Here is a 26,697-nt window from a genome sequence, read left to right as displayed (position 1 = left end):
TTCCCAATAAAGGCAATGATATGGTGTAGCATTCAAACTTTTGATCATGTTTTCAATCAAACTCAGTCTCCTTTTTTTTTTTTTTTTTTTGAGATGGAGTCTTGCTCTGTCACCCAGGCAAGGTGCGATCTCAGCACACTGCAACCTCTGCTTCCCGGGTTCAAGTGATTTTCCTGTCTCAGCCTCCCAAATAGCTGGGATTACAGGTGTGCACCACCACGTGCAGCTAATTTTTGTATTTTTAGTAGAGACGGGGTTTTCCCATGTTGGCCAGGCTGGTCTTGAGCTCCTGACCTCATGTGATCTGTCCGCCTCAGCCTCCCAAAGTGTTAGGAATACAGGCATGAGCCACTGCAGCCGGCCACCAGTCTCTTTTGACTTTTCAAAATATCTCTTCACCTTTCAGACTGACTACTCATGATCCTGTAAATATGCCAAGCCCATTCCCCATTGCAGCTGGGATATCCACCACCCAGCATCCCCTTAAAATCTGCTACTTTAATTTCCATACCTATCATAGCAACTTTTGACTATTTTTTCTTAACCTTTGTTTCCTTTAAATTCCTGCTTATGGATCCTGTCATAGTTGCCTAACTTTTTTTAGAAATGTATGCGCTATTTCCCTATTTGGGTTATAGGTTCCCAGAGCTGTATTTCACCCTGAAGCCAAGAAGGTTGTTGTGCATGGAAGCACTAAATACATTGGAAGTAAACAGATTAAGAAAAATTGCTCTAAGAGATTAGTGCCCTTTGACCTAGAGAACTTTAGGCCAAAATGTACCTGTTTTTACATATGAAAGTAGTATTTCTAGGGTACAAAATTGCCATTAAGGTAGTATGAAAGAGGAGGGACTTAGGTAACAGAGAGATTGGCCTCCTGATTCCAGATTCACTTCTTCTTAATCCCAAGACCCTCAGAAATTATCCAACCTCTCTAAGCCTCAGTTTCCAGGTCTACAACGTAGAGATAATATTGGCCTCACCACAACGTTATTAGCTGTTAACACCTAGAACTTAAAATGTGTTCATTATATGATCACTCCCTTTCTGCCTGGAAACTGACAGCTAAATTGCTTCTTCCCTTCCTTTTCCTTCACCTTTTCACACCACAGAGAGGAAAACAACCTGTGAGGCACTGTGTGCAAATGATCAGTGATTGCTGAAACAAAGCACTCAAATGCAAAAATGTCATTAAAAAAGAGCATTCAGTGCTTTTATTTCTAATCCAAAGGCAAGGGAGATACAACGTGAATCTAAACTTGAACAGTCCAAGTATTGTGGAATGTCAGTGGCAGCAGGGCAAGGTTTGTTCAGTAAGCCCAGCATAGAGGACGCTGGAGTGTCGGCTCCGACTGAGAGCAAAAGCAGCTCTTGAAGATCAAAGAGGGTAATGGATGAGACCTCCAGGAGGTCTGTAGATGCCCAGTGAATCACACAGGTGCTTTATGAATGGAGAATAGTAAGCAAGCACGGACTCTAGAAAATATCGCAGATTTCTCTAACTTAAGATAGTCAGAAAAGACTGCAGTCCTTGATTCAGAACTATACATACCTCTCCTATTCAAAGGATACTCGAACATGAAGGGAGAGCTAGCAGTCAAGTCCAGGAGATCCCTATCAGGGAAAAGGAATTTGAGCTACGAGTCTGGGGAACATTTTATCAGGGATTTGAGGAAGGATGAATTAAAACACAGGGAGGAGGTCCACACAAAAAGTATACGGCACCATTTGCCAGGGTGGATATGATTCTGGGACAACTGCTTCCAGGAATACAGTGCTTTCAGTTTCCCAGGGCAGAGCTGGTGACTATTTCCGCAGACAGGGGTAAAGAAGCCTCCTGGCCAAAGAGGGAAAGTGAGGGGGCAGAAAGTTCACAAAAGCATGTGTTTTTATAAAAACAGAATAGAAAGCATGGCTCTGGAGAGATGTATGCACAGCTACCCACAGATGACAGGACACCTCATGACCTTCAGACCACCAATCCCCAACCTTTTTGGCACCAGGGATTGGTTTCTTGGGGGCGGGAGTGATGGTTTCAGGATGAAACTGTTCCACCTCAGATCATCAGGCATTAAATTCACGTTAGAAGCGTGAAACCTAGATCCCTCGCATGCGCAGTTCACAACAGGGTTCACATTCCTACGAGAATCTGGTGCTGCCACTGATCTAACCAGGAGGCAGAGCTCAGGCAGTAATGCTCACCTGCCCACCGCTCACCTCTTGCTGAGAGGTCCAGTTCCTAACAGGCCACGGACCCGTACCAGTCTGCAGCCTGGGAGTTGCGGAGCCCTGCTTTAGAGAGTCTCCTTCCACTTAACTCTGGCAGATTGTGCCTGCTTTCTAATGTCTACTTTGTCAGCTTCAGCCTTTCTCTCCTCCAGTTCACTGCAGTTATTGACACCCTTTGCTTCCAGTTCGGCCTCTCCCAGCCCCTAAGCTAGTTCTGGCCAGAGCAGAAAGAATAGCAGCTTCCTCAGACCAACGGAAAGGTTTTAGAATTCACTCTGATAATACTGCTGACTTGGAATGAGCCTAGATGGACGCTGCTGGCCCAGGACAAGGGACTAGTCTTGTATCTGAAGAATTTCTCTGGGCCACAGCTGTGGTAGGCATCCCAGGCTGGCTTGTGTTTCTGACTCCCTCATTTGCCCTCTAACTTTCTAATTCCTCTGACTTCCAGTTGTTCCCTGGCTTCTGCTTAGAGTGAAGTAATAGCCATTACCTGGAACCATCTGTTCCTGTCTTCAATTCCCTTGGATTTGGCATGTCTGGTGGAACCAAGCCCGACATCACACAGTATCCCTCCCAGGAACCAGCCTCGCAGATGGGTCCGTAACTATTCCAGCTGACCACTGGCTTCACTTCCCTACCCTAGACCCACCAACGTCCCAATATGTTTCTCATTAAGATCTCCTGAAATTATTAAATACTGGAAGTGGCAATGGAAAATAAGATGGCCTCACAATTGCGTTCCAGGTTTGTGGAAATCCTTCTGTCCTAGATGTGCATATCCTTGATTTCCACCCTTACTTTTTCAAGTTTGCAAAACACACACAAAAACAGGGCACTTAAAATGTAAGGGTTTAGGCTAATATGGAATCAGATATTAATTGTCTTTGAGGAAAAATATTATCCAGAAATCAAATTTTCACATATAAATATATAATTATGAAGGGAAATGTGAAACAGACTTGTTAAGAAAAATGTAGAGTGAAAAACTGGCTTCATGTCTTAGTTTGAAATTGATCATGAAAATTAAGATGATTGCACAGTTATACTCCCTCAGCATAAACTCTATTATCTTTTATATTAGTTATCATACAATGTAAAATATTTGATACCACTTGCTCTTGTTCCTGTTCCAGAACATTCTGTAGTAGTTTCTGCTTGGTACTAAATTCTTGATGTAAGCTTTCCCATTTCATCCTCATCTGGTCTTCAGCGGATGATTTCTCCCCTTCCATCCCCAACTCCTGGGATAACACATCAGGTTTTTCGCTATTAGAAGAATAAATAATCTTAGTTTACAATGTGCACAAAAAAGTGATAAGATAGGTAATTTATTGTGTATACCAGACCTGCTTTCTCAAATGAAATAAAATTACCTTGGTTATTAGCTTACGCTTTAAAAATAACAAAAATGTTTAGGCCAATCACAAAGCAACTATATTCCTACTCATTGATACACTGAACCATGTGCAGAAGTGATACTTAAAAATGCATTGAATAAAAATAATTGCAACATTTGGAATAAAAATTTATAGCATGATTACAGACAAGTATCCTTTGGCAAATAGCAGAAATGTTAGTTCAAAACCTTAAAAATGTGTTAGTCTAGGGAGGGTTGCTATTATGAGTTCAGAGAAAATATAGGACACAGGAGGGCGGTGCAGGACACAAGAGGGTAGAACAGGACACGGAGAGATAGTACAGGACCTGGGAAGGTAGTACAGGACACAGAGAGATAGTGCAGGGCCTGGGAAGGTAGTACAGGACATGGAGGGATAGTACAGGGCCTGGGAAGGTAGTACAGGACATGGAGGGATAGTACAGGGCCTGGGAAGGTAGTACAGGACATGGAGAGATAGTGCAGGGCCTGGGAAGGTAGTACAGGACACGGAGGGATAGTACAGGGCCTGGGAAGGTAGTACAGGACACGGAGAGATAGTGCAGGGCCTGGGAAGGTAGTACAGGACACGGAGAGATAGTGCAGGGCCTGGGAAGGTAGTACAGGGCACGGAGGAATAGTGCAGGGCCTGGGAAGGTAGTACAGGGCACGGAGAGATAGTGCAGGGCCTGGGAAGGTAGTACAGGACACGGAGAGATAGTGCAGGGCCTGGGAAGGTAGTACAGGGCACGGAGGAATAGTGCAGGGCCTGGGAAGGTAGTACAGGGCACGGAGAGATAGTGCAGGGCCTGGGAAGGTAGTACAGGACACGGAGAGATAGTGCAGGGCCTGGGAAGGTAGTACAGGGCACGGAGAGATAGTGCAGGGCCTGGGAAGGTAGTACAGGGCACGGAGAGATAGTGCAGGGCCTGGGAAGGTAGTACAGGACACGGAGAGATAGTGCAGGGCCTGGGAAGGTAGTACAGGGCACGGAGAGATAGTGCAGGGCCTGGGAAGGTAGTACAGGACATGGAGGAATAGTGCAGGGCCTGGGAAGGTAGTACCGGACATGGAGAGATAGTGCAGGGCCTGGGAAGGTAGTACAGGACATGGAGAGATAGTGCAGGGCCTGCGAAGGTAGTACAGGGCACGGAGAGATAGTGCAGGGCCTGGGAAGGTAGTACAGGACATGGAGAGATAGTGCAGGGCCTGGGAAGGTAGTACAGGGCACGGAGAGATAGTGCAGGGCCTGGGAAGGTAGTACAGGACATGGAGGAATAGTGCAGGGCCTGGGAAGGTAGTACAGGGCACGGAGAGATAGTGCAGGGCCTGGGAAGGTAGTACAGGGCACGGAGGAATAGTGCAGGACCTGGGAAGGTAGTACAGGACATGGAGGGATAGTACAGGGCCTGGGAAGGTAGTACAGGGCCTGGGAAGGTAGTACAGGGCACGGAGAGATAGTGCAGGGCCTGGGAAGGTAGTACAGGGCACGGAGAGATAGTGCAGGGCCTGGGAAGGTAGTACAGGACATGGAGGAATAGTGCAGGGCCTGGGAAGGTAGTACAGGGCACAGAGGGATAGTGCAGGGCCTGGGAAGGTAGTACAGGGCACGGAGAGATAGTGCAGGGCCTGGGAAGGTAGTACAGGGCACAGAGGGATAGTACAGGGCCTGGGAAGGTAGTACAGGACATGGAGAGATAGTACAGGGCCTGGGAAGGTAGTACAGGACATGGAGAGATAGTACAGGGCCTGGGAAGGTAGTACAGGACATGGAGGAATAGTGCAGGGCCTGGGAAGGTAGTACAGGGCACGGAGAGATAGTGCAGGGCCTGGGAAGGTAGTACAGGGCACGGAGGGATAGTGCAGGGCCTGGGAAGGTAGTACAGGACACGGAGAGATAGTGCAGGGCCTGGGAAGGTAGTACAGGGCACGGAGAGATAGTGCAGGGCCTGGGAAGGTAGTACAGGACACGGAGGGATAGTGCAGGGCCTGGGAAGGTAGTACAGGACACGGAGGGATAGTACAGGGCCTGGGAAGGTAGTACAGGACACGGAGGGATAGTACAGGGCCTGGGAAGGTAGTACAGGGCACGGAGGGATAGTACAGGGCCTGGGAAGGTAGTACAGGACACGGAGAGATAGTGCAGGGCCTGGGAAGGTAGTACAGGGCACGGAGAGATAGTGCAGGGCCTGGGAAGGTAGTACAGGACACGGAGAGATAGTGCAGGGCCTGGGAAGGTAGTACAGGACACGGAGGGATAGTGCAGGGCCTGGGAAGGTAGTACAGGACACGGAGGGATAGTGCAGGGCCTGGGAAGGTAGTACAGGGCACGGAGGGATAGTACAGGGCCTGGGAAGGTAGTACAGGGCACGGAGGGATAGTACAGGGCCTGGGAAGGTAGTACAGGGCACGGAGGGATAGTACAGGGCCTGGGAAGGTAGTACAGGACACGGAGGGATAGTACAGGGCCTGGGAAGGTAGTACAGGACACGGAGGGATAGTACAGGGCCTGGGAAGGTAGTACAGGACACGGAGGGATAGTGCAGGGCCTGGGAAGGTAGTACAGGACACGGAGGGATAGTGCAGGGCCTGGGAAGGTAGTACAGGACACGGAGGGATAGTGCAGGGCCTGGGAAGGTAGTACAGGACACGGAGGGATAGTGCAGGGCCTGGGAAGGTAGTACAGGGCACGGAGGGATAGTGCAGGGCCTGGGAAGGTAGTACAGGGCACGGAGGGATAGTGCAGGGCCTGGGAAGGTAGTACAGGGCACGGAGAGATAGTACAGGGCCTGGGAAGGTAGTACAGGGCACGGAGAGATAGTGCAGGGCCTGGGAAGGTAGTACAGGGCACGGAGAGATAGTGCAGGGCCTGGGAAGGTAGTACAGGGCACGGAGAGATAGTGCAGGGCCTGGGAAGGTAGTACAGGGCACGGAGAGATAGTACAGGGCCTGGGAAGGTAGTACAGAGCACGGAGGGATAGTACAGGGCCTGGGAAGGTAGTACAGAGCATGGAGGAATAGTGCAGGGCCTGGGAAGGTAGTACAGGGCACGGAGAGATAGTGCAGGGCCTGGGAAGGTAGTACAGAGCATGGAGGGATAGTACAGGGCCTGGGAAGGCAGTATAGGACACAGGAAGGATTGTATAGAGCCTGGGCAGGTAGTACAGGACACAGAGAGACAGTACAGGACCTGGAAAGGTAGTACAGGACACAGAGGGATATGGGAGGAAGACCCTCCAGTGTCATCCTTAAAGATAGGCAGCAATTGACATCTGAGACTGGTATGGCTTTTATTTATTTATTTATTTTTGAGACAGGGCTTCACTCTATCACCCAACCTGGTGTGGACTCGTGTGATCACAGCTCACTGTAAACTCAAACTCCCGGGCTCATGCAATCCTCCCACCTCAGTCTCCCAAATTTGTGGATTTCAGGCGTGAGCCACCATGGCTAGCCAAGTTTGACTTCTGGAGCGAGATGGACCTGGATTATGACCCTCACTAGAGCACATTATTTGTGAAATTGGGTAAGTTGTTTCACTTCTTTGTGCCTCAATCTTCTCATCTTTAAAATGAAGATAGTATCTACCTTGCATAATTATGAGAATGAAAGAGAATACATGCATAAGGCCTATAACCCTATCTGGGAAATAGTGGTCGCTCAGTAAATGAAGGTTAATAATGATGAAAATGAGCCGGGCATGGTGGCTCATGCCTGTAATCCCAGCACTTTGGGAGGCCGAGGCAGGTGGATCACCTGAGGTCAGGAGTTTGAGACCAGCCTGGCCAACATGGAGAAACCTCATCTCTACTAAAAATACAAAAATTAGCTGGGCATGGTGATGCACACCTGTAGTCCCAGCTGTTCGGGAGGCTGAGGCAGGAGAATCACTTGAACACAGGAAGCAGATGTTGTGGTGAGCTGAGATTGCACCACTGTACTCTTCTTGGTGACAGAGCAAGACTCTATCTCAAAAAAAAAGAAAAAAGACGAAAACAGGAACAACCTAGGGTGGCCGAATTTCCATGGATCTTCATTTTTCAGGACCTTTGAAGTCCTAACTAAAACCATGTCATCTAAAAGGAATAGTAGATATTAACTAATATTTTGATACAGGGCCTTTTGCTCAAGTGAAAAAAAAGAATAACAAGTGTGTTGGCAGGATGATACTCTATGGTACCCCAAAGCCAATTATTCTTAGAATAAATGTAAGCACAACAGTGTCTTTAGATAAGTCTCTAGAAATAAGACTTAAAATTTCTGTAAACTGGCCAGGCACAGGGGCTCACACCTGTAATCCCAGCACTTTGGGAGGCTGAGGCAAGAGGATCACTTTAGCCCAGGAGTTTGAGCCCAGCCTGGGCAACATAGCCAGACCCTGTCTCTACAAAAAAAAAAAAAAAATGTAAAAATTAGGCAGTCATGGTGGTGCATGCCAGTAGTCCCAGCTACTTTGGAGGCTAAGGCAAGAAAATCATTTGAGCCCAGGAATTCAAGGCTGCAGTAAGCTATAATCATACCACTGCACTCCAGCCTGGGTGACAGAGTCAGACCCTGTCTCAAGAAAAGTAAAACTCTTTAAATCTGTGATGCGGGGATTCCACTCCTAGGATATAATGCAGAGAATCTGTCCCATATGAGAGACATGTAGGAAGTTAATTTGAACAATGCTAAAAGCAGCAATCTTAGGGCCGTGCACAGTGGCTCACACATGTAATCACAGCACTTTGGGACACCAAGGTGGGTAGATCACTTAGGTTAGGCATTCAAGACCAGCCTGGCCAACATGGTGAAACCCCATCTCTACTAAAAATACAATTAGCCAAGCATAGTGGTGGGTGCCTGTAATCCCAGCTACTCGAGAGGCTAAGGCAGGAGAATCACTCGCACCCAGGAGGCGGAGGGTGCAGTGAGCTGAGATCGCACCACCGCACTCCAGCCTGGGCAACGGAGCAAGACTCTGTCTCATAAAAAAAAAAAAAAAAAAACAATAGTAATAATAGCAATAATGGCAATAGCAATATCCAGCAATAAGAAAATGGGTGAATAAATTACGTTCACAAAATAAAATACTATTAAACAGTTAAAATGAAGAACTACATCTATATATCAACATGAATATACCTGAAAAAATAATGGCAAGTGAAAAACATGCCAAAACATAATTGATACCTTTAGTTGAATGTCTATAATATTAGTATCTGAATTTTTCTACTTTTTAAAAATTATTTTTGAAAAGCTTTGAAGTTCCTATGAGGTTAAATTTCTTTATTGCTTTTTTCTTTTGTGGTAATAGCCTATAGTATAGCACTTTTAATTCATTTGTATTTACATAAAAATCTGTAATAAAACCAGAGGAATATTTAATGTTTATATTCTGACATTTAATCATTGACAAATGTACAACACCAGTAGCAAACATTTTAAAACATAGCCTTTTGTTCTCCATGAAAACTTTTTTTTTTTTTTGAGATGGAGTCTCGCTCTGTGGCCCAGGCTGGAGCGCAGTGGCCGGATCTCAGCTCACTGCAAGCTCCGCCTCCCGGGTTTACGCCATTCTCCTGCCTCAGCCTCCCGAGTAGCTGGGACTACAGGCGCCCGCCACCTCGCCCGGCTAGTTTTTTGTATTTTTTTAGTAGAGACGGGGTTTCACCGTGTTAGCCAGGATGGTCTCGATCTCCTGACCTCGTGATCCGCCCGTGTCGGCCTCCCAAAGTGCTGGGATTACAGGCTTGAGCCACCGCGCCCGGCCTCTTCTTTCCTTTCATACTTACTTCAACAAATTTCCAGTTGTTTTTCCTTAGTAATCTTGGAAGGCACCCTCCATCAACCCTCTACAAGTAATATAGTACTTACTCCTCATATTGCAAATGTGTGACTATATGAAGTAGGTCATGTCCTTCCCACAGGGGTTTCCTTACATGAACCAAGCCACATTTATAGTCTTAGAAAAGCAGCCAGCAAGTTATGGGCTGAATATCAGGCTTTTTCCTAGCAAGGTTTATATACATGTACATACATATGTACTTTGGAATGTAGATATCATTAATTCACGGTTAATTGTTTGCTTGATACCCAAAGGCTTGAAAAAGGCTGAACTGTTATCAACTGCATGTAAAGGTGAAGTTTCTTAAACATTTGTATAAAAGTTAAAGAATGTATAAGTAGTCTTTAAAGTGAATCTTATATAGAAAGCCAGCACTGCACTGCAAATTTATTTTTAAAGTATTTTTTATATTTGAAAGAGCAACTTACAGTTGTTTGTATTTCATTTAGGTCCTTTCCAAAGCTAAAGGCCAAGGAAAGAAAAAAATATATATAGCAATAAAGTTGCAGAAGATCCCTTCTGCTCCTTTTGTGATGATACACACGGAGAGGAGGCAATGCTGGATGGGTTCTTTGTCAAAATATTTGTTTGGCAAAAATATTCAGAAAACTAGGCAAGATAAGTAAACATTTCAGAGGAGCTGGAAACAGGTAGGAAAGCAACGTGAAGGCAAGTGTTGCCTCAATCAGCATGAAAGAAACAGTCTCATTTTGGGTTTACTACAGACACATATTCATGGTCTTATCAGCATCTTTAAGAATGATACACAACAGAGAGTTTTTAAACTCCTTTATATTTTTAAGGCAATTTTTACAGTTTTAGGGTTAAAGTCAATCCCTGCCTATAGATGCCATAATACTATTCATTCCTATTCTTTTACATTGATATTTATTAGCCATGTCAAAACTTTCACAGATTTTTGTTTTTTCATTTCTTGAATGCCTTCCTATTTCCTACATATTTTGTCACAATATATCTGCTGCCATTGCATTTTCGTTTATTCTCCTATCATTTGCCCTCAGAATTCATATAAATATATACACATATATGTGTGTGTGGGTATGTAACAGACTGTATGTAGTCAACATTGATGTCATATGTCAGCACTGATTAAACTGCAAAAAATTTTTTTTAATTCCTATGTTGTCCGTCTCTAAAATTTTTTTTTATTATCGATGGTCTATTCTAGTTCTTATCTACACATATACTCTACTTTCAACTTGATATCACATTTTTACTTAGCATCATACATACATTTTCTGATACAGTTACATTGTTTTGGGTTAAGATTATATATGTATAAAATTTTCTTCAACTGTTTTATACTAGTGAGTATTTATGCCTTTTTAATTATTTGGTATCACAAATAATATTTCCAAAACCATCTTCATAATACATATCTCCTCCTTTATGTTATTTCCCCTAAAAATAAATATTCAGAAATGGGAAATGGAGTCAAAGTTATTTGCCAAAGGATACTGCCGAATTCCAACTTTTAGTAATACATAAACACAGAGGTTGCATGAAAACTTTTTTTTTATGTTTTAGATTTCAAAGAAAGTTTTCCTGTATATCTTCTCAGTTGACATTTATAATTTTCACAAAACTTCTGTGATGACATTAGTGGATTATTATTCTAAATTCTACAGAGGAGGCTCACAGTTGAGTGACTTTTCCAAAGGGACCTTTGTGGAGCTAGAATAAAACTCAGCCCTGCCTCAAAATATAGTGGTGCTTCCCAACTGCTGCAATTCCTCTATGACCTTTTAAATAAAAGTCTTCAACTTGAAAATTCTCCAACTTCCTTAATTTTTCTTTTAACATTGGACTTTTCTGTGTAGAAGACTTTCAAACTCTTCACTCCAGACCAAGATTTCAAAATACTTAATGGGCCCATGCACTTATTTTTTAGAATACTGTTAGGGCAAGATAAGCTCTTACAGAGAGAATGCTCTCCAGTTAGATGTAATCATTCAATTAGAAAATCATGTATCTCATTTTATAATGCATCTCTCATTTGATTAAAAAAATGAACTCATGAGCATCTTTGGACAGATAGGCTGCGCACACTGGAAGGAGGGCAAACAAGTTAGCTTACTACAGGCGCTATGTTCAGGTGATGCAACAAAATGTTCAAAATGCAGGTACATTTACTACCCTAAAGTAAAAATGAGATGACTAAATTTTGCTGAAGATGTTTAAAATAAAATTTTGAGTGAGATGTTTACTTGTCTTCAAATGCTAGGAAAACAAAATGAAGAGAAAATTGAAGCATTTTGAAACATACCCAGCGTCACCAGAGGTCTCTGTGGCCGAATGTTGAATTAGAATCTCCTCTCCACGACTGGCTACCGAGCGAAGGAGACTCTTCTGCTCAGCTAATTCCTGTTCTAACTCCTGCTCAAGGGAAAGGACAAATGCAAACACATATGTTACTTTATGATTATTGCCTACAATCATAGTTCAAGGTATAAAATTCTCAGAGAACTTTGGTAGTGAGCTTTTAAGTTTGCACATTGCATAAAGCATGTGGTTTATGTAAATATTCAAATGTGTCTCCAAAGTACTCTGTAGTAGTCTTTTGCTTTGATACAGGATACCTCTGAAAAATCTGGGGGGAAAAAAAACCCATGGGAAAAGAAAATTTTGCCAGGCAATAGTGCCCTCAAGTGGTACAAAATGCTCTCTCATTTTTGAAAATCAATATTGTCATGCTAACAGGATAGATCCTTGGGAAAAGTGACTTAAGTTCTCCACTTACTTGATAAATTACGTTATCAATAGATTTGGCTTTAATTCTTCATTATTTATAATAAATGCTCTTGTTATTTGAGAAAATAAAATATTTGAATATGCTTTTTACACATAGTTAAGGTACCAATGAGAAATCATTCTTATTCATCAAAGTTCATTTGTTTCACTAGGCAACAATTCGCAATCCTATTTTGTGATATCATCTACTTGAAAGTAAAAATACAAACTGCATTCATTAAAAAAATTACAAACAAACATGCAACTTAGACTTTCACCAAACCTCAAAGGCTTTCCTGAGATTTATATTAAAATTAAATAGATTCAGAGGGCAAATCTGAAAACAGAGTAGTTATCTCTGGTAAAGCAGATGATAGCCATGTTACACTATTTGTAAACCTAAACAGAAGCTTTTCTTAAAGACTGGATTTTCAAATGACCAATCATCCCAGCGGTCATGAGTCAATACATTGAAACAGCCACATCTTGCTTCATTCAAAGAGAAGATAAAGAGACACTCTGTCTTTAGCACAGAAGCAACTTGTCCTTCTGAAACATGCTTCTCAGGTTCTTCCCTGGGCAGATCTTCAGGCTAGAGAGAGGTAGGAAACACTTTACTTTTTGTTGCTGGAGACTGCTCTGTCGCTGGTGGGTCCATGTGGTGCGAGCTTGGGCCAGCCATTCCTGGACGCCGGGGCTCTGCGTGGCTGTTAGGTCAACATCGCTCTCCTCCTTCTCCTGTGCTGTTCCCTGCTTTTAACGAGGCAGAAATCAAGTCATGCTACATACACACCGGAAAACCTTAACCAAAAGGGAGAGAAGGCTACTTTGGTGTGTTCTATGTAATGATACCAAAGTGGCTCCACTGAGATGTGAAACCACATTTAAAAAAAAAAAAAACAGTAACACAAAACCCGTCTAAGTTATGGCATTTGCAGGAGCAAGAACAACAAACAGATGATCACACATAGAACTGTTTGAGGAGAAAACCCATGTATTTAGAGGTTAGTCTTTTAGCTGACCAATGTGGTCATCAGATATTCCAGAATTTTTTTCCACAAAAACGTAACTCGAGATTGTTTTTTAAGTCACACAAAGGTAAATTGTTTCTCAAATGATCATTACCCATAATAACTGTGTCTTTCCTGTGGAAGCATTACCCTGCCCTATGTCACTTTCTCTAATCCAGGTCCAGACAATGAAAGATTTTTAGAATAATCTTCCTAAAAATTTTTCTAAAAGATTATTAATCAAAGACATTTTAATATCTTTGAGGTTCTAAAAGATTATTAATCAAAGATATTTTAATATCTTTGAGAAGCAAAAAGTTCAGTTCCGTAAGGCATCATACTCTCTGGAATTCAGTAAGAACTTAAACTTGATTCTCAGTTCATATGGGAGAAAATGTACTGCAGCATAGAGGCAAGGAGTCTAAACAAGGGTTTCCCAGGCTGGCTGGACATCCTCTGTTCCACCTTTCACAGACCAGGGTCTTGACCTCTGTGTCACAGGGCCGCAGCTTCACCGCAGGTAACTCAAATCCCAAGACACTGAACTAGGCAGGAAGCCTCATCCCTGATACTGGTCTGTGTAACCTTCAGTGTCTACCCTACTAGGGCAATAGATTTAAATTATTCCTAGAATTCTCTATCTTTGAGAGTCTGCTATTATATGATAATATTTATAGACTGACCTACATAATCAATAGACTGTACTCAAAGATGAAAACTCTTGAAGAGTCTTTCTTTCAGTACCATCAATTAGCACATTAAAAAAAGTCATTTACTGTAGGCACATGTGGTTACCATTTTACAAATTCAAAAGCTGAATTGAGCCTTGAGAGGTCAGTGGTATGATAATTAAAGGTGAGATCTCTGAAAAAGTACCCTTCACCCCGTCTATCACCATCACCAGAAACTGGCCCATTGCTAAGCTGGCTTACCAAAGTAATGACTCAGCACCTAGGCAAGAGTTGATCCTTCCTGCCTGATTATTCTAATGGAATTTGAAAGGCCCTAAAATGTTGCACATCAAATGGGATTAGTTCTGAATGAGAGCTTTTCTACTCACATAGATTCATCTGTCACCGGATAAATTATAATTTCAATATAACTCATTCACTACTTATTAAGTACTCACTAGACACTGTTCTAGGAGCTGGGAGTGTTCTGCAAAGAAGCCAGATGAGGGCCCTGGTGGAGAGTTAGACTATAAACAAATAAGATAACCGAGCTGGTGATAAGGCCTACACAGAACGTCAAGACAGATAATGGGATAGAAAGTTTTAGGGAGGTCTAAGGAAGCATCTTTAGAAGAGACAATTGCACTCTGCATGATGAGAGACCACCAACCTGGCAAAGATCTAGAGTGAGGGCATTCAGACCCAGGGAACAGTTGGCACAAAGACCCTAAGGTGAAAGAAATTTGCCATTTCAGAGAGAACAGAGCAGTGAAGAGGACAGTGGGGCTGGCGTAGCATGGGGAAGAGGAAGGATATTTTACAGGTTGTTTCTCCAGAGGAGCCTCCTGCCATCTATTTATGGAGCTGCTGCTCCCCTGCCCACTGGTTCTTCTTTGCAATGTCTGAGCACAACATGGGACCCAGCCATTCCAGCTCACCCAACCTGACTGCCCACAGAGACCCTTCTCTCTCTCTCTTATTTTCAGAGTTTTACACACAATTTTAGGGAAATAGATGGGATCTGTTTACCCTTCTGTTTCTTCTTTTTTTCATTAGAATCTCATGATTAAATTGTCTGAGATAATAGACCTTATCTTTATCTTTGCAAGGTGGTGTCGGTGCTTGAAGCTAAATGAACGGTAAAACCTGTAGGTAATAGTATACATAACCTTCTCCCAGATCCTGAGCCCACCCAAGCTCAGACTTCCTTTCCTTTCAGATGATCCAGCCAGAGATTGCAGTTTAGGTAGAACAACAGGGGTGCAATGATCTAACATATGCTAGTTGCATTTTGAAAGACCTTCAGAATTGGTGACTAGTGACACTAAATTCTCCACCTTCTGCAGAATTTCTCAAAGATAAGCAGTGATTTTCCTAAAGATGGGAAGTTTGGGTGGATGGGCATTCTCCCAGAACTGGAGCCCATGATTTTCTGCTTGAGAACAGATTCTCTCTCATCTAAGAATCCACCATCTTCTAAGAATAAGCTCTAAAAGAACCTGGTTCTTCCAAGCAAAGTTGAAACAGCAGTTCAAAAGGAACCTATAGAGAATGACCTCAAGAAATCAGTGGATGAGACTGAAAGTTGTCCCCATCAGAGCTGCTCCAGCTGCCAACGTAGTGGCCCTGGCCATGACCTGCTGACTTGCTTTTGTGGGATCCAGGCCACTTCCTCTCTGCTTTTCTCTTCAGCAAAAATTTGTTTTTCAGAGCCCGGCCTGAAGACTCCCTTGGAAACTTCTCCCAGCCCTGAGCCCAACACACTCTTCTATGCCAGTTACTATGGTCTGATTGAGAGAGGTTGGCTCAAGTTCCTTACACCAAATTTGGTTTGGAACAGTGACAATTGAAATGTTAGGTCTTAACAACTTCCTCACTTTTATATGCACAGATATATATTCAGATTCTATGTGGTTAGATTCAGTTTTTCAGTGAGTGAATTTTTCTCTGAATGATTTAGTCATTTTGAAACATAGACCTGGACCACAGGAAGCAAACCATGATTAAGAATCCAGTTCAAATTTCATTCTCTTTCCCCTGGGGATAAGAAGGCGCAACCAGAAGGAAAGTAATTATGGTAATTACTTTCTCTGAGGTGTGATAACAGTTTTCTGCCATACCTAGGGAATGGGGAGGTTAGGCGACTTCTGTGATCAGTCCCCACTGGGTGGGGCTATATAAACTGTTTATTTTGGAAATACTAGAACAGTAACCACTTTTGCCAGGAACATTCCTTGGAAGATGAATGAGGACTGGGCAATGCTAAACATTAAATAAAACATTTCTTTATAAAGCTTTTTATTATTTTATGGGGCAATCTCTCTGTTCCTTTAATGAATGATAATGTGTGAAAAAGACCTAGCTTCATGAAGATACCACGTAATTCAGGAGATCCTATTACATACCCTTAAGATCTGTGGTTCTTCATATAGAGAAGCAGTCTATTTGATAGGATACAAAAAAAGCGTAGTCATTCACTGATACCCATGTAAGCCAAATTAGTGAAAAAGAATGGAGGTAAGAGGTATTACCATTTCCCAGCTTCAGTAGCACTAAGTAATGGTGTGCTTATAGACTTAGGAAGGTATTCCAACCCTCCTGAATCATCCAAGCCCCAATTAAAGGACATTAACATTGCTGACGGCTGCATTTAATGGAAGATTGGTTTTCTGCAATTAACTTAATTAATTTCAGATTAACTCCAAATTATTTTTAGTTTTCTACATAAAGGGACATGATCCTTTTCATAGCAATAATAATGTAAACAGGGCTCCTTTTCTTCCCACAGATGGAAAAGCAATCTTCCAGGAAGCTCTAATTATTTTGAAAGATCTATTAATATTTTATATGCTGGAAACTTCATTAGATGAAAGACGATGGAATTTATAGATAGTTCAAAAATAAACAGTAACCAATTTCCATGTAGTAAAACACTACCACATTTTTCTGTATTTACACTTCACCCAATGTGGACAGAGTCAGGACTTTACTCAATTTAAACAGTTCCCGCGGACCTGGGCAGCATCTGCCGAGCGTGGACGCCACAGCGGTGTGCGCATGCTCAGTCCAGCCCGCTAAGTCTCAAGCCCGGCCTTTCAGCATAGCAGAAGCTTCTCCGTCTCAAATAATGTGATTTGGAAACAGTTGGTTGTTTTTATTAATTATTTTAACTGCTGCAATTTGAGCATTTATTGTATTACTTGCATTAAATCCTCACTACTTTTTTTCCTTTTTATTTTTTCCACATGTTCTAAAGAATTTTTTAAAGTTAAATATTATTATCCATATTTTACAGATGAGAAAACTGATCCGTAAGAAAGTTGTGGGAAATTTAAGGATCTTGCCCCAGGTCACCTCGTTAATAATGAATGAGAGAAAGATAAACAGATTTCAATCCTGGCTTGTGGATATGCTTTCTTTGGCACACACATTATTTAAAAATTTTAGATTTAAATGTCAACGTTTAAAAATTGGGAGGCTTAAGAAATAAATCTAAATTCCCTATCTCTTGAAAAATTAGAAGATCCAGCAATGCCACTTGTAAATTCTGTGTGATAATAGCTAGAGCTGAGTAACAGCTGCTCCTTAGACAGGAGACAAGCTTGCCAAGGGCCAGGCTGGGCCTGCTTCCCTCGTTGATTTTGCCCTTCCCAGGCCACGAGACCTTGGAATTTGTGGTTCCCGCCTTGTTTAATCCCTCCTGTGCTTGGGAGTATCAGGCCACCCGTTCCCTTACTACTCTGCCTCTAGGGGTAGGTAGGTGGGGTAAGAGAGTAATAAGAGTTTAAAAATGATTGCTATCCCTATCCCTATCCCATTGCTAGGCAACTTTCAAGGCTTTCCCTTTATTTTAGCTTCTTTAGAAATGAAGTTCATTCACAGATCACCACTGAAAACAGAAGAAAGCATTACATATTAGACCTATAACAGTTGTTTACTAGGTGAATTGCTGTCTACTTTTACAGCTAGAAAATCATTCTACTTTTGTTCAGTTTTAGTATCTGTAACCTTTTCTTTTGACTTTAATTACAAAGTCACATTGCATGTGCATTTTCAAGTGTGTAAATCCAAGTGAAATGTTGTATTTTTTATTTGCATCTATTTATCCAACACAGAGTTCAAACATCTTTTCATATGTTCATTATCCATTTGTATTTCTTTTCCTGTGAATTATCTCTTCATATCTTTTGTCCATATTCTACTATTTGATTTTTCCTTATTGCTTTACAAAAGATTTGTGAATTATATAGTTTCTTCCCTCTTTGTCTATGTCTTTTACTTTGTTTTACTCATCCCTCCTTGTCTACGTCTTTCAACTTGGTTACTTTTTTGGGGGCGAGGGAGAGGGATCATACAGAACTTTTTCATTTTTGTGTAGTAGTTATTTATTTATTTATTTATTTATTTATTTATTTACTTACTTACTTATTTATTTTTGAGATGGAGTTTCACTCCTGTTGCCCGGGCTGGAATGCAATGGCATGATCTCTGCTCATTGCAACCTCTGCCTCCTGGGTTCAAGTGATTCTCTTGCCTCAGCCTCCCGAGTAACTGGGATTACAGGTTCCCACCACCACACCTGGCTAATTTTGTATTTTTAGTAGAGATGGAGTTTCACTATGTTGGCCAGGCTGGTCTCGAACTCCTGACCTCAGGTGATCCACCCGCCTCAGCCTCTCAAAGTGCTGGGATTACAGGTGGGAGCCATGGCCCATTTGTTTATTTGTTTTGTTGGTGTCTCACTCTGTCACGCAGGCTGCAGTGCAGTGGCACAATCATAGCTCGCTGCAGCCTCAACCGCCTGGGCTTAAGGGATTCTCCCACCTCAGCTTCCTTAGTAGCTGGACCACAGGTGTGTGCCACCATGCCTGGCTAATTTTTTTATTATTTGTAAAGATGGGGTTTTGCTGTGATACCCAGGCTGGTCTTGAATTTCTGGGATCAAGCATTTCTCCCTTCTTAGCCTCCCAAACTGCTGAAATTACAGGCATAAGCCACCACGCCCTGCCCATGTACTAGTTTAAAAGAAGCTATACAATTCTGGATTTGGGGTATACTGGCAAAAGTTCTCCCTATCCTAATATTTTAAAAAAAAAAATCATACATTGAGTACCTTGCAGACTTAATTTTTATATTTAAATCTTTGATCCATCTGTGATACATTTTTCTGTAAAATATGGGGTAGAAAATACAGTTTACCATGTTTCAAGTGATTATTTACAGAGTGAGTCATATTTTGTCCACTGATTTATCATGCCACCTACAATATTTATCAAATTCCTTTATATACCAAATCTCTTTCTGGAATAGTTATCGTGTAATTTTCTGTTCACATATTTATTGTGCCAACATCAAACTATTTTAATTATTGTAATATTCTATTTTAATATATGATTAGGTTGGCCAGGCATGGTAGCTCATGCCTATAATCTCAGCACTTTGGGAGACTGAGGTGGGTGAATTACTTGTGCTCAGGAGTTCAAGACCAGCCTGGGCAACATTAGGAGACCTCTGTTTCTACAAAAAATACAAAAATTAGCTGGGCATGATGATGCACGCCTGTAGTCCCAGCTATTCGGGAAGCTGAGGTGGAAACATTACTTAAGACTGGGAGGCAGAGGTTGCACTGAGCTGAGATTGTGTCCCTGCATTCCAGCCTGGGTGACAGAGCGAGACCCTGTCTCAAAAAAAACCAAAACCTACACACATATATAAGACTAATAACCCCTCAAAACTCTTTTCAAAATTTTATATGGAATATTACATTATTCCTCTAACTTGCTTTTTGTCTATATAAAAACTATAAATTCTCGACTTTTTTTTTCTTTTTTTTTATGAGACAGAATTTCACTCTGTTGCCCAAGCTAGAGCACAGTGGCACAATCTCAGCTCACTGCAACCTCTGCCTCCCAGGTTCAAGCAATTCTCACACCTCAGCTTCCCAAGCAGCTGAGATTACAGACATGCTCCAACACACCCAGGTAATTTTTGTATTTTTAGTAGAGATGGGGTTTCATCATGTTGGCCAGGCTGGTCTCAAACTCCCAACCTCAGGTGATCCACCGGCCTTGGCCTCCCAAAGTGCTGGGGATACAGGCGTGAGCCACTGTGCTCGGCCGATTTCATTTTTTAATTTTTATTTTTTGTTGGATTATTTTATGGTTTTCAATGACCTAACTTCATATTTTGTAATATGCCAGTCATCTTCCTAAATTTCTCCATTGCTTCTAGTTTTTAGTTGATTAAGTTTGGTTTTCCACATCATATCATCATATGATCAGCAAAAAGCTGAAGAAAAATACTTAGGTTAGTCCTAACAATCATCCTCACACTGAGAAAATAGTAGCAATCACAGTGACCTTCCATGAAGTTTCCATGACAATACTTATGTCCTACTTCCTACCAGTATTTGTATTCCAACATAGATGCTTTCCCTCGCTCCTCATTTTACTTGGAGAACAGATTGGCCTGGTCTCAACCATTATTGCAGGAGAAAGGTGTAAATGGTAAAGGAAGGCACAGTTTGGATTAGGCCACAAGAAGCAGCAGATGATACCATCAGATGCTTGTAAGTTTGAGGCAGCTAATGGGCTTCTCAACTATTTGGTCCCTGGCTTACTGTAGCAAGAAGGGTAGGGAAGACCAAACTCTGCACTTTTCTTTTTTTTTTTTTTTTTGAGACGGAGTCTCCCTCTGTCTCCCAGACTGGAGTACAGTGGCACAGTCTCAGCTCACTGCAACCTCCGCCTCCCGGGTTCAGGTTCAGGAGATTCTTCTGCCTCAGCTTCCCGAGTAGCTGGGACTACAGGTGCCCGCCATCACGCCCGGCTAAGTTTTTGTATTTGTAGTAGAGACGGGGTTTCACCGTGTTAGCCAGGATGGTCTCCATCTCCTGATCTCATGATCCGCCAGCCTCGGCTTCCCAAAGTGCTGGGATTACAGGTGTGAGCCATCACGCCCTGCCAGTGAACTTTTTATCCTATCCGTTCCCTCCCCAACAAGATTTTTCTTGCAATCACACTCCTTTTTCTTTTCTCTTTCGTTTTTTTTTTTTTTTTTTTTTTTTTTAATTATGAGATAGATTCTTGTTCTGTCGTCCAGACTGGAGTGCAGTGGCATAATCTCAGCTCACTGCAACCTTCACCTCCTGGGTTCAAGCAATGATCCTGTCTCAGCCTCCTGAGTAGCTGAGATTACAGGTATCCACCACTAGGCCCAGCTAATTTTTTTTTTTTTTTTTGGCTAACCATGTTAGCCAGTCTGGTCTCGAACTCCTGACCTCAAGTGATCCGCCCATCTCGGACTCCCAAAGTGCTGGGATTATAGGCGTAAGCCACGGCGCCCTGCCCACATTCTTTTTTCATCAATTTCTCCTCTATTGAGTTTTTTCCATTAATGTGTAAACTTACTATTTTTCTGATCTTAAAATGAAATACTCACATTGTGATGAACATATAAGAAAAAAAAAGAGATGAAATTTTCTTTGACCCACTTCTCCTTAGAGCTTATCTCATTCCTCTGTATACCACTTTACAGCAACACTCCTGGAGCAGCCTTTACTTTCCCTCTCCAGTTCCTCTCCTCTCATTGTCACTTCCATGTCAAAGTGCTTTTTGCCTCCACCACTCCGCTGAACTGCTGTTGTTAGTAGTCCTAACAAAATCTATTTGCAAAGTCCAAGAGTGTAAACTTAAAACTGCACACTAAAATGTCACTGTAAAGCAGGTACATACACGAGTATGCGTCACCGCCACCTGTTCCTTTACCTGGCACACCTTAGAAGGAGCATGTGAACAGTGCGCCAGCTTTCGGCTGTGGGCCAGCGGCTGGAACCCTCACCTGCATGTTGAGCTGCTTATCGTGCAGGGCTCTCTGCAGCTCCAGCAGGCTCCCCTTGAGCCTTCTCAGCTTTCCAGCCAGCTGCTCGGCCTCGTCCTTGGTGTGAGCTTTGCCCTCCAGCAGCAGGTTCTCATTGTGGACTGACAGCTCTGATAAAGCCACTACCTTCTGCTCTATTTCCACCAGCATGTTCTGCAGCAACAGAAATAAGGATGAACTCACACATCTCCCCAGCCTCTGCAAAGACTGTTTCCCACAGTGCAACACAGACCTCTGGCGTCTTTTACCAAACAGACAGGCTTTCATGATTTTTTGTAGTTTTCCCACGGCCTTGACGAGTAAGTAGTCTATAGACTTTTGTTTTTTTTCTTTTTTATTTTTTGAGGGAGGGTCTTGCTCTGTCACCCAGGCTAGAGTGCATAGGCATAAATATGGCTTACTGCAGCCTCCACCTACTGGGCTCAAGGGATCCCCCTGCCTCAGCCTCCCATGTAGCAGGGACCACAGACATGTGCCACCACACCTGGCTAAATTTTTTATTTTTTCAACAGAAACCAGGTTTCACTTTGTTGCCCAGGTTGGTCTCTAACAATGTGCTCCCACCTCAGCCTCCCAAAGTGTTGGGATTACAGGTGTCAGTCACAGTGTCTGGTGACTTTTATTTTTAAATTATCTGTTATGGTATTAGAGGGGTCTATAAAAAATTACCTGAGCCTCTCAATTTTTCTTTTCTTTTTTTTTTTTTTTTTTGAGACAGGGTCTCACTCTGTCACCCAGGCTAGAATGCAGTGGTGGGATCATGGCTCACTGCAGCCTTGACTTCCCGGGTTCAGGTGATCCTCCCACCTCAGCCTCCCAAGTAGCTAGGACTACAGGTACGTGCTATCACACCTGGCTAATTTTTTGTAATTTTTGTGGAGACAGGGTTTTGTGGAGACAGGGTTTTCCCAGGCTGTTCCTGAACTCCTGAACTCAAGCAATCTGCCTGCCTCGACCTCCCAATGTGCTGAGATTACAGGCATGAGTCATGGTGCCCTGCCAATTTTTCTCTATTTTAAGATTACCTATTATAAAATGACAAAAACACATTTAAAAAAAAAAATGAAAAACTTTTTTTTTTTTTTTTTTGAGATAGGGTTTTGCCTTTGTCACCCAGGTTGGAGTGCAGTGGCACAATGTCAGCTCACTGCAACCTCCGTTTCCCAGGTTCAAGCAATTCTCCTGCCTCAGCCTCCAGAGTAGCTGGGACTACAGGCATGCACTACCATGCCTGCCTAATTTTTGTATTTTTAGTAGAAACGGGGTTTCACCATGTTGGTCAAGATGTTCTCCATCTCCTGACCTTGTGATCTGCCCGCCTTAGCCTCCCAAAGTGCTGGGATTACAGGCATGAACCACTGCGCCCAGCTGAAAAACATGTTTATATAGTCAACAGATAAGGAGAAAAGGCCATTGCCTTCATGTTATCCATTATTATTATTTATTTTTGTGTTAGATTATGACAATTATGGCTAATAAAAATAAGACATCACATTATCAACTCTTTCCTTGTTAATTTAAAGAGAATCCTCTTTTTTGAAACATTACTGCTTTGGATTGATTTCTTTTTCAGGTGACTGCTCTTACATATTTTTTAAATTTGGTATACTTTTAATCTTACATTTCCAAAAGTTTTCCCTACATTTTTACTTTCATGTTCTGGAATAAGTCTCTGGTGCTACAGGGTTATTCCTCTAAAATGGAGACTATATTAGAGGAGAAAAATAGTCTTCCTTCTCCCTAGATAAGACTTAAAACAAAAAATAAAAAAGACTTAAAAAAAAAAAAAACCCAAACATGTTTTACTTTCTACAGAAATCATTGTTTTTATATTCTTTAATTCTGCATCCTTTGGTACCTGGCAGTCCACAAGCTGGGCCTCCATGTCCATGGGCTCCTTGGGTGTACCCAGTGCAGTATCCAGAGTGGCCTTGGTACTCAAGAGCCAGCTGTCCAGCTCATCGGCTTCACAGCGATACCTCTGCAGGGCCTGTTCCTGCCTTTGTTCCTCCAGCTGATCATTCAACTTCTCCTAATGAATTCAGTAAAATGTAACATAGATCACGCTAAGGTAAAATCTTGAGAATTTAACATAGTAAAGCGATGGTTCCAGGCCCTGGCTGCACATAAGAATCACCGGTAAAACTTTAAAAAATTATCTTTGCTTAGACCACATCCCAGAACAACAATCAGAATTTCGAGGGGTAAGTCTCAAAATTGGTATTTTAAAAAGACGCCCTAGTGATTCTAATGTGTACCTAGAGTTGAACAAGGTATCCTCAAATAATATACCTATATGACCAGGCAGTAATATAAATGGTGGAAATCAGCCAAGGATTAGAACAAAACAATGGCATAAAGCAGTTGGTAAATGGCAGTAGACACTGGACCTCTATGGCTGAGAAGAGTAGCAAGTGACGGAGACTGTGGCAAACTGAAAAACATGTGGCCTGCCTAAAATGGCAGCCATGTACAGTTTCAGGCAATTGATCCCTGTGGGAAGGGGTGGTCCAATATTAACTTTCATCTCAAGTGAAGGCAGAAATCTAAATTTCTAGGTTAGCTCTCTGAGTTTTTCAATGATTGCAAATAATTCATGTTAAAAAAAATCAGGCCAATCACTTCATTTTGAAACCCCTACAAGTTTTTCATAGAGTTACTGGGGACAATATAAATGAAATAAAAGTTAACTTTTAAAATAAATATTTTAAAAATTATTTTATGAATAATTCATTATTTTAAAATTTTATTAAACAATTTAAAATGGAAATTAATAAGTAGGGCAGACACACTGGCTTTAAATTTCTCTAATATAAGAAGTATTAGGTTGGTGCAAAAGTAACTGTGGTTTTTGCCATTATTTTTGCACCAACCTAATATATGAATAGATTATTTGACTAATCATATAATAGGTAAAACTAGAGAGAGACTACACATCCCACAACAGGGTCATGGTTAATTGCATTATGTTATAATTAGCAGCTAAATAAAATAATATTTGGTTCATATAATAAGAAATGTATTGAGAACCCATTATGTGCCAGAGAAGCTGCCAAGAGATACAAAATGATAGATACTATAAAGGTCTTTGGGGAGCCTCCAGTCTAACCAAATTATAGAAGCAACAATAAAAGTAGCCTAGAAGCTTAGGGCCAAGAATTTACGAGAGAACAAATAAAAAAAGGAAGATAGCTGATTTTTAACACAGATATTACTGCTGCCCAAATTTGTCTCTATATTAAATAATATTTAAATTAAGTAATGTGGGAACCAGAATTGCAAGAGTATTTTCATGAATTACTATATTTGAATTGGCTAACAGTGACTGAGTAGGATTTATTCTTTATAGTATTAGTAATATCATCCACCAAATGCTGTCATGTAAACACAGCAAACCACTATGCAAACCTTCTACAATTATTCTTCACAAGGCTCATGTCTACCAATAATGTGCTTTCCACATTCTCAATATTTCATGCCTGAAATGAGTCAGAAAGGGGTCAAAGGACATATTCATGGCTACACACCGACTGTACTCTATTCAGGAGACCTTTTTTTTGAGACAGAATCTTGCTTTGTTGCCCAGGCTGGAGTGCAGTGACACAATCTCAGCTCACCACAACCCCTGCCTCCCAGGCTCAAGCAATTCTTCTGCCTCAGCCTCCCAAGCGGCTGGGACTACAGGCGCACTCCACCATGTCTGGCTCATTTTTGTATTTTTAGTAGAGACAGGGTTTCACTATGTTGGCCAGGCTGGTCTCGAACTCCTGACCTCGTGATCCACCCGCCTCAGTCTCCCAAAGTGCCGAGGTTACAGGTGTGAGCCACTTCGCCCAGCCATGAAGACCATTCTTGAAACACAGTCCCAGTTTGGGAGAGGGAAGCAATGAAAATATAGATAGGTAAGTAACCCACATACTTGGTAACATAATGTTAAAAGTTAACTCAGAAGTGAGGAGGCCACTTTAGAGTTATTGGTTACCTCCAAAAGCTGCCGTTTCCCTGAGGCTTTCATCCTGATGGTGGACATTCGCTCGGCTAAGACAGTGAGCGTGGACTGCAAGGCCAGCTGCTCCGCGGGGTCGGCCTCACAAGACTCAGATACCAGCTCCTCTGCGAGAGAGGACTGGAGCTCATTGATTTCATCCTGGAGCATGAGAATCTCATCCATCAATGCCTGGAGGAAAGACTGTGGAATCACACTCATGTATTCATTTTCTTCACTGAGGGATCATTAGCACTAGCTGAGTCTCACATCCATTGGGATTAGCGAAAGATATTTCACCTGGGAATCATTATCAATCAACAAATAGGGGACTACTCACCTAAGTTTCTAAATGAAAGGCCAGGACTTTTCTGATTTTATGTATGTATCACTAACCAAAGTGAGTTTGAGCAACTTAATTAATCTTTCTAGTTTTCAATAGGATCATCTGTAATACAAGGATCATCTGTAATACCAACTTATTATTTTATTTTTTAGAGTCTCACTCTTGTCACTCAGGCTGGAGTGCAGTGGTATGATCACAGCTCACTGTAATCTTGAACTCTTGGGCTCAAGCAACCCTCCCGCTTGAAGCTAGGACTACAGGTGTGTGCCATCATACCTGGCTAAATTTTTTATTTTTTATTTTTATTTTTTTACTTTTTGTAAAGACAGGATCTTGCTATGACACCCAGGCTGGTCTCAAACACCTGGCTTCAGGGAATACTCCAACCTGGATTACAGGCACGAGCCACCACATTTCTCAATCATTTCTAAGAGTCTCCAATACAATGTTGAAAATAAAATGTATTACTTTCTTACCTAACATGATTTTCCCACATTCACCTATTGCTTTCCCCAAATCTGAAACAGCATTGAACTCTAGTCCAAAACGCACATCGTTTCTCACAGGATGGGAGAAACCTGTAACCTATTTCTATGTGGTCACACTGCTCATTTTTTCTTAT

At 42.0% G+C, this 26,697-nt stretch overlaps 1 protein-coding gene across 16 annotated transcripts in view; it reads right to left on the bottom strand.

The window, feature by feature from the left end:
- SYNE1 (spectrin repeat containing nuclear envelope protein 1) overlaps positions 1–26,697 on the bottom strand; it is a 546,282-nt gene that overhangs the window by 138,790 nt on the left and 380,795 nt on the right. For 9 of the 16 annotated variants that reach the window (XM_030928648.1, XM_030928649.1, XM_030928634.1 and 6 more), the window contains 6 exons: positions 25,727–25,933; positions 23,603–23,776; positions 21,706–21,897; positions 12,804–12,938; positions 11,722–11,831; positions 3,342–3,498 (listed from right to left, as the gene is read on the bottom strand). In XM_030928648.1, coding sequence (XP_030784508.1) covers positions 3,342–3,498; positions 11,722–11,831; positions 12,804–12,938; positions 21,706–21,897; positions 23,603–23,776; positions 25,727–25,933 — 975 coding nt within the window. The remainder of the gene's footprint in view (positions 1–3,341; positions 3,499–11,721; positions 11,832–12,803; positions 12,939–21,705; positions 21,898–23,602; positions 23,777–25,726; positions 25,934–26,697) is intronic. The other 7 variants (XM_030928638.1, XM_030928643.1, XM_010357724.2 and 4 more) reach the window with 3 other exon arrangements.

Source organism: Rhinopithecus roxellana, chromosome 4 (genome assembly GCF_007565055.1).
Source record: "Rhinopithecus roxellana isolate Shanxi Qingling chromosome 4, ASM756505v1, whole genome shotgun sequence".
Classification (NCBI taxonomy): domain Eukaryota; kingdom Metazoa; phylum Chordata; class Mammalia; order Primates; family Cercopithecidae; genus Rhinopithecus; species Rhinopithecus roxellana.
This window is presented reverse-complemented; position numbering and strand designations above follow the sequence as displayed.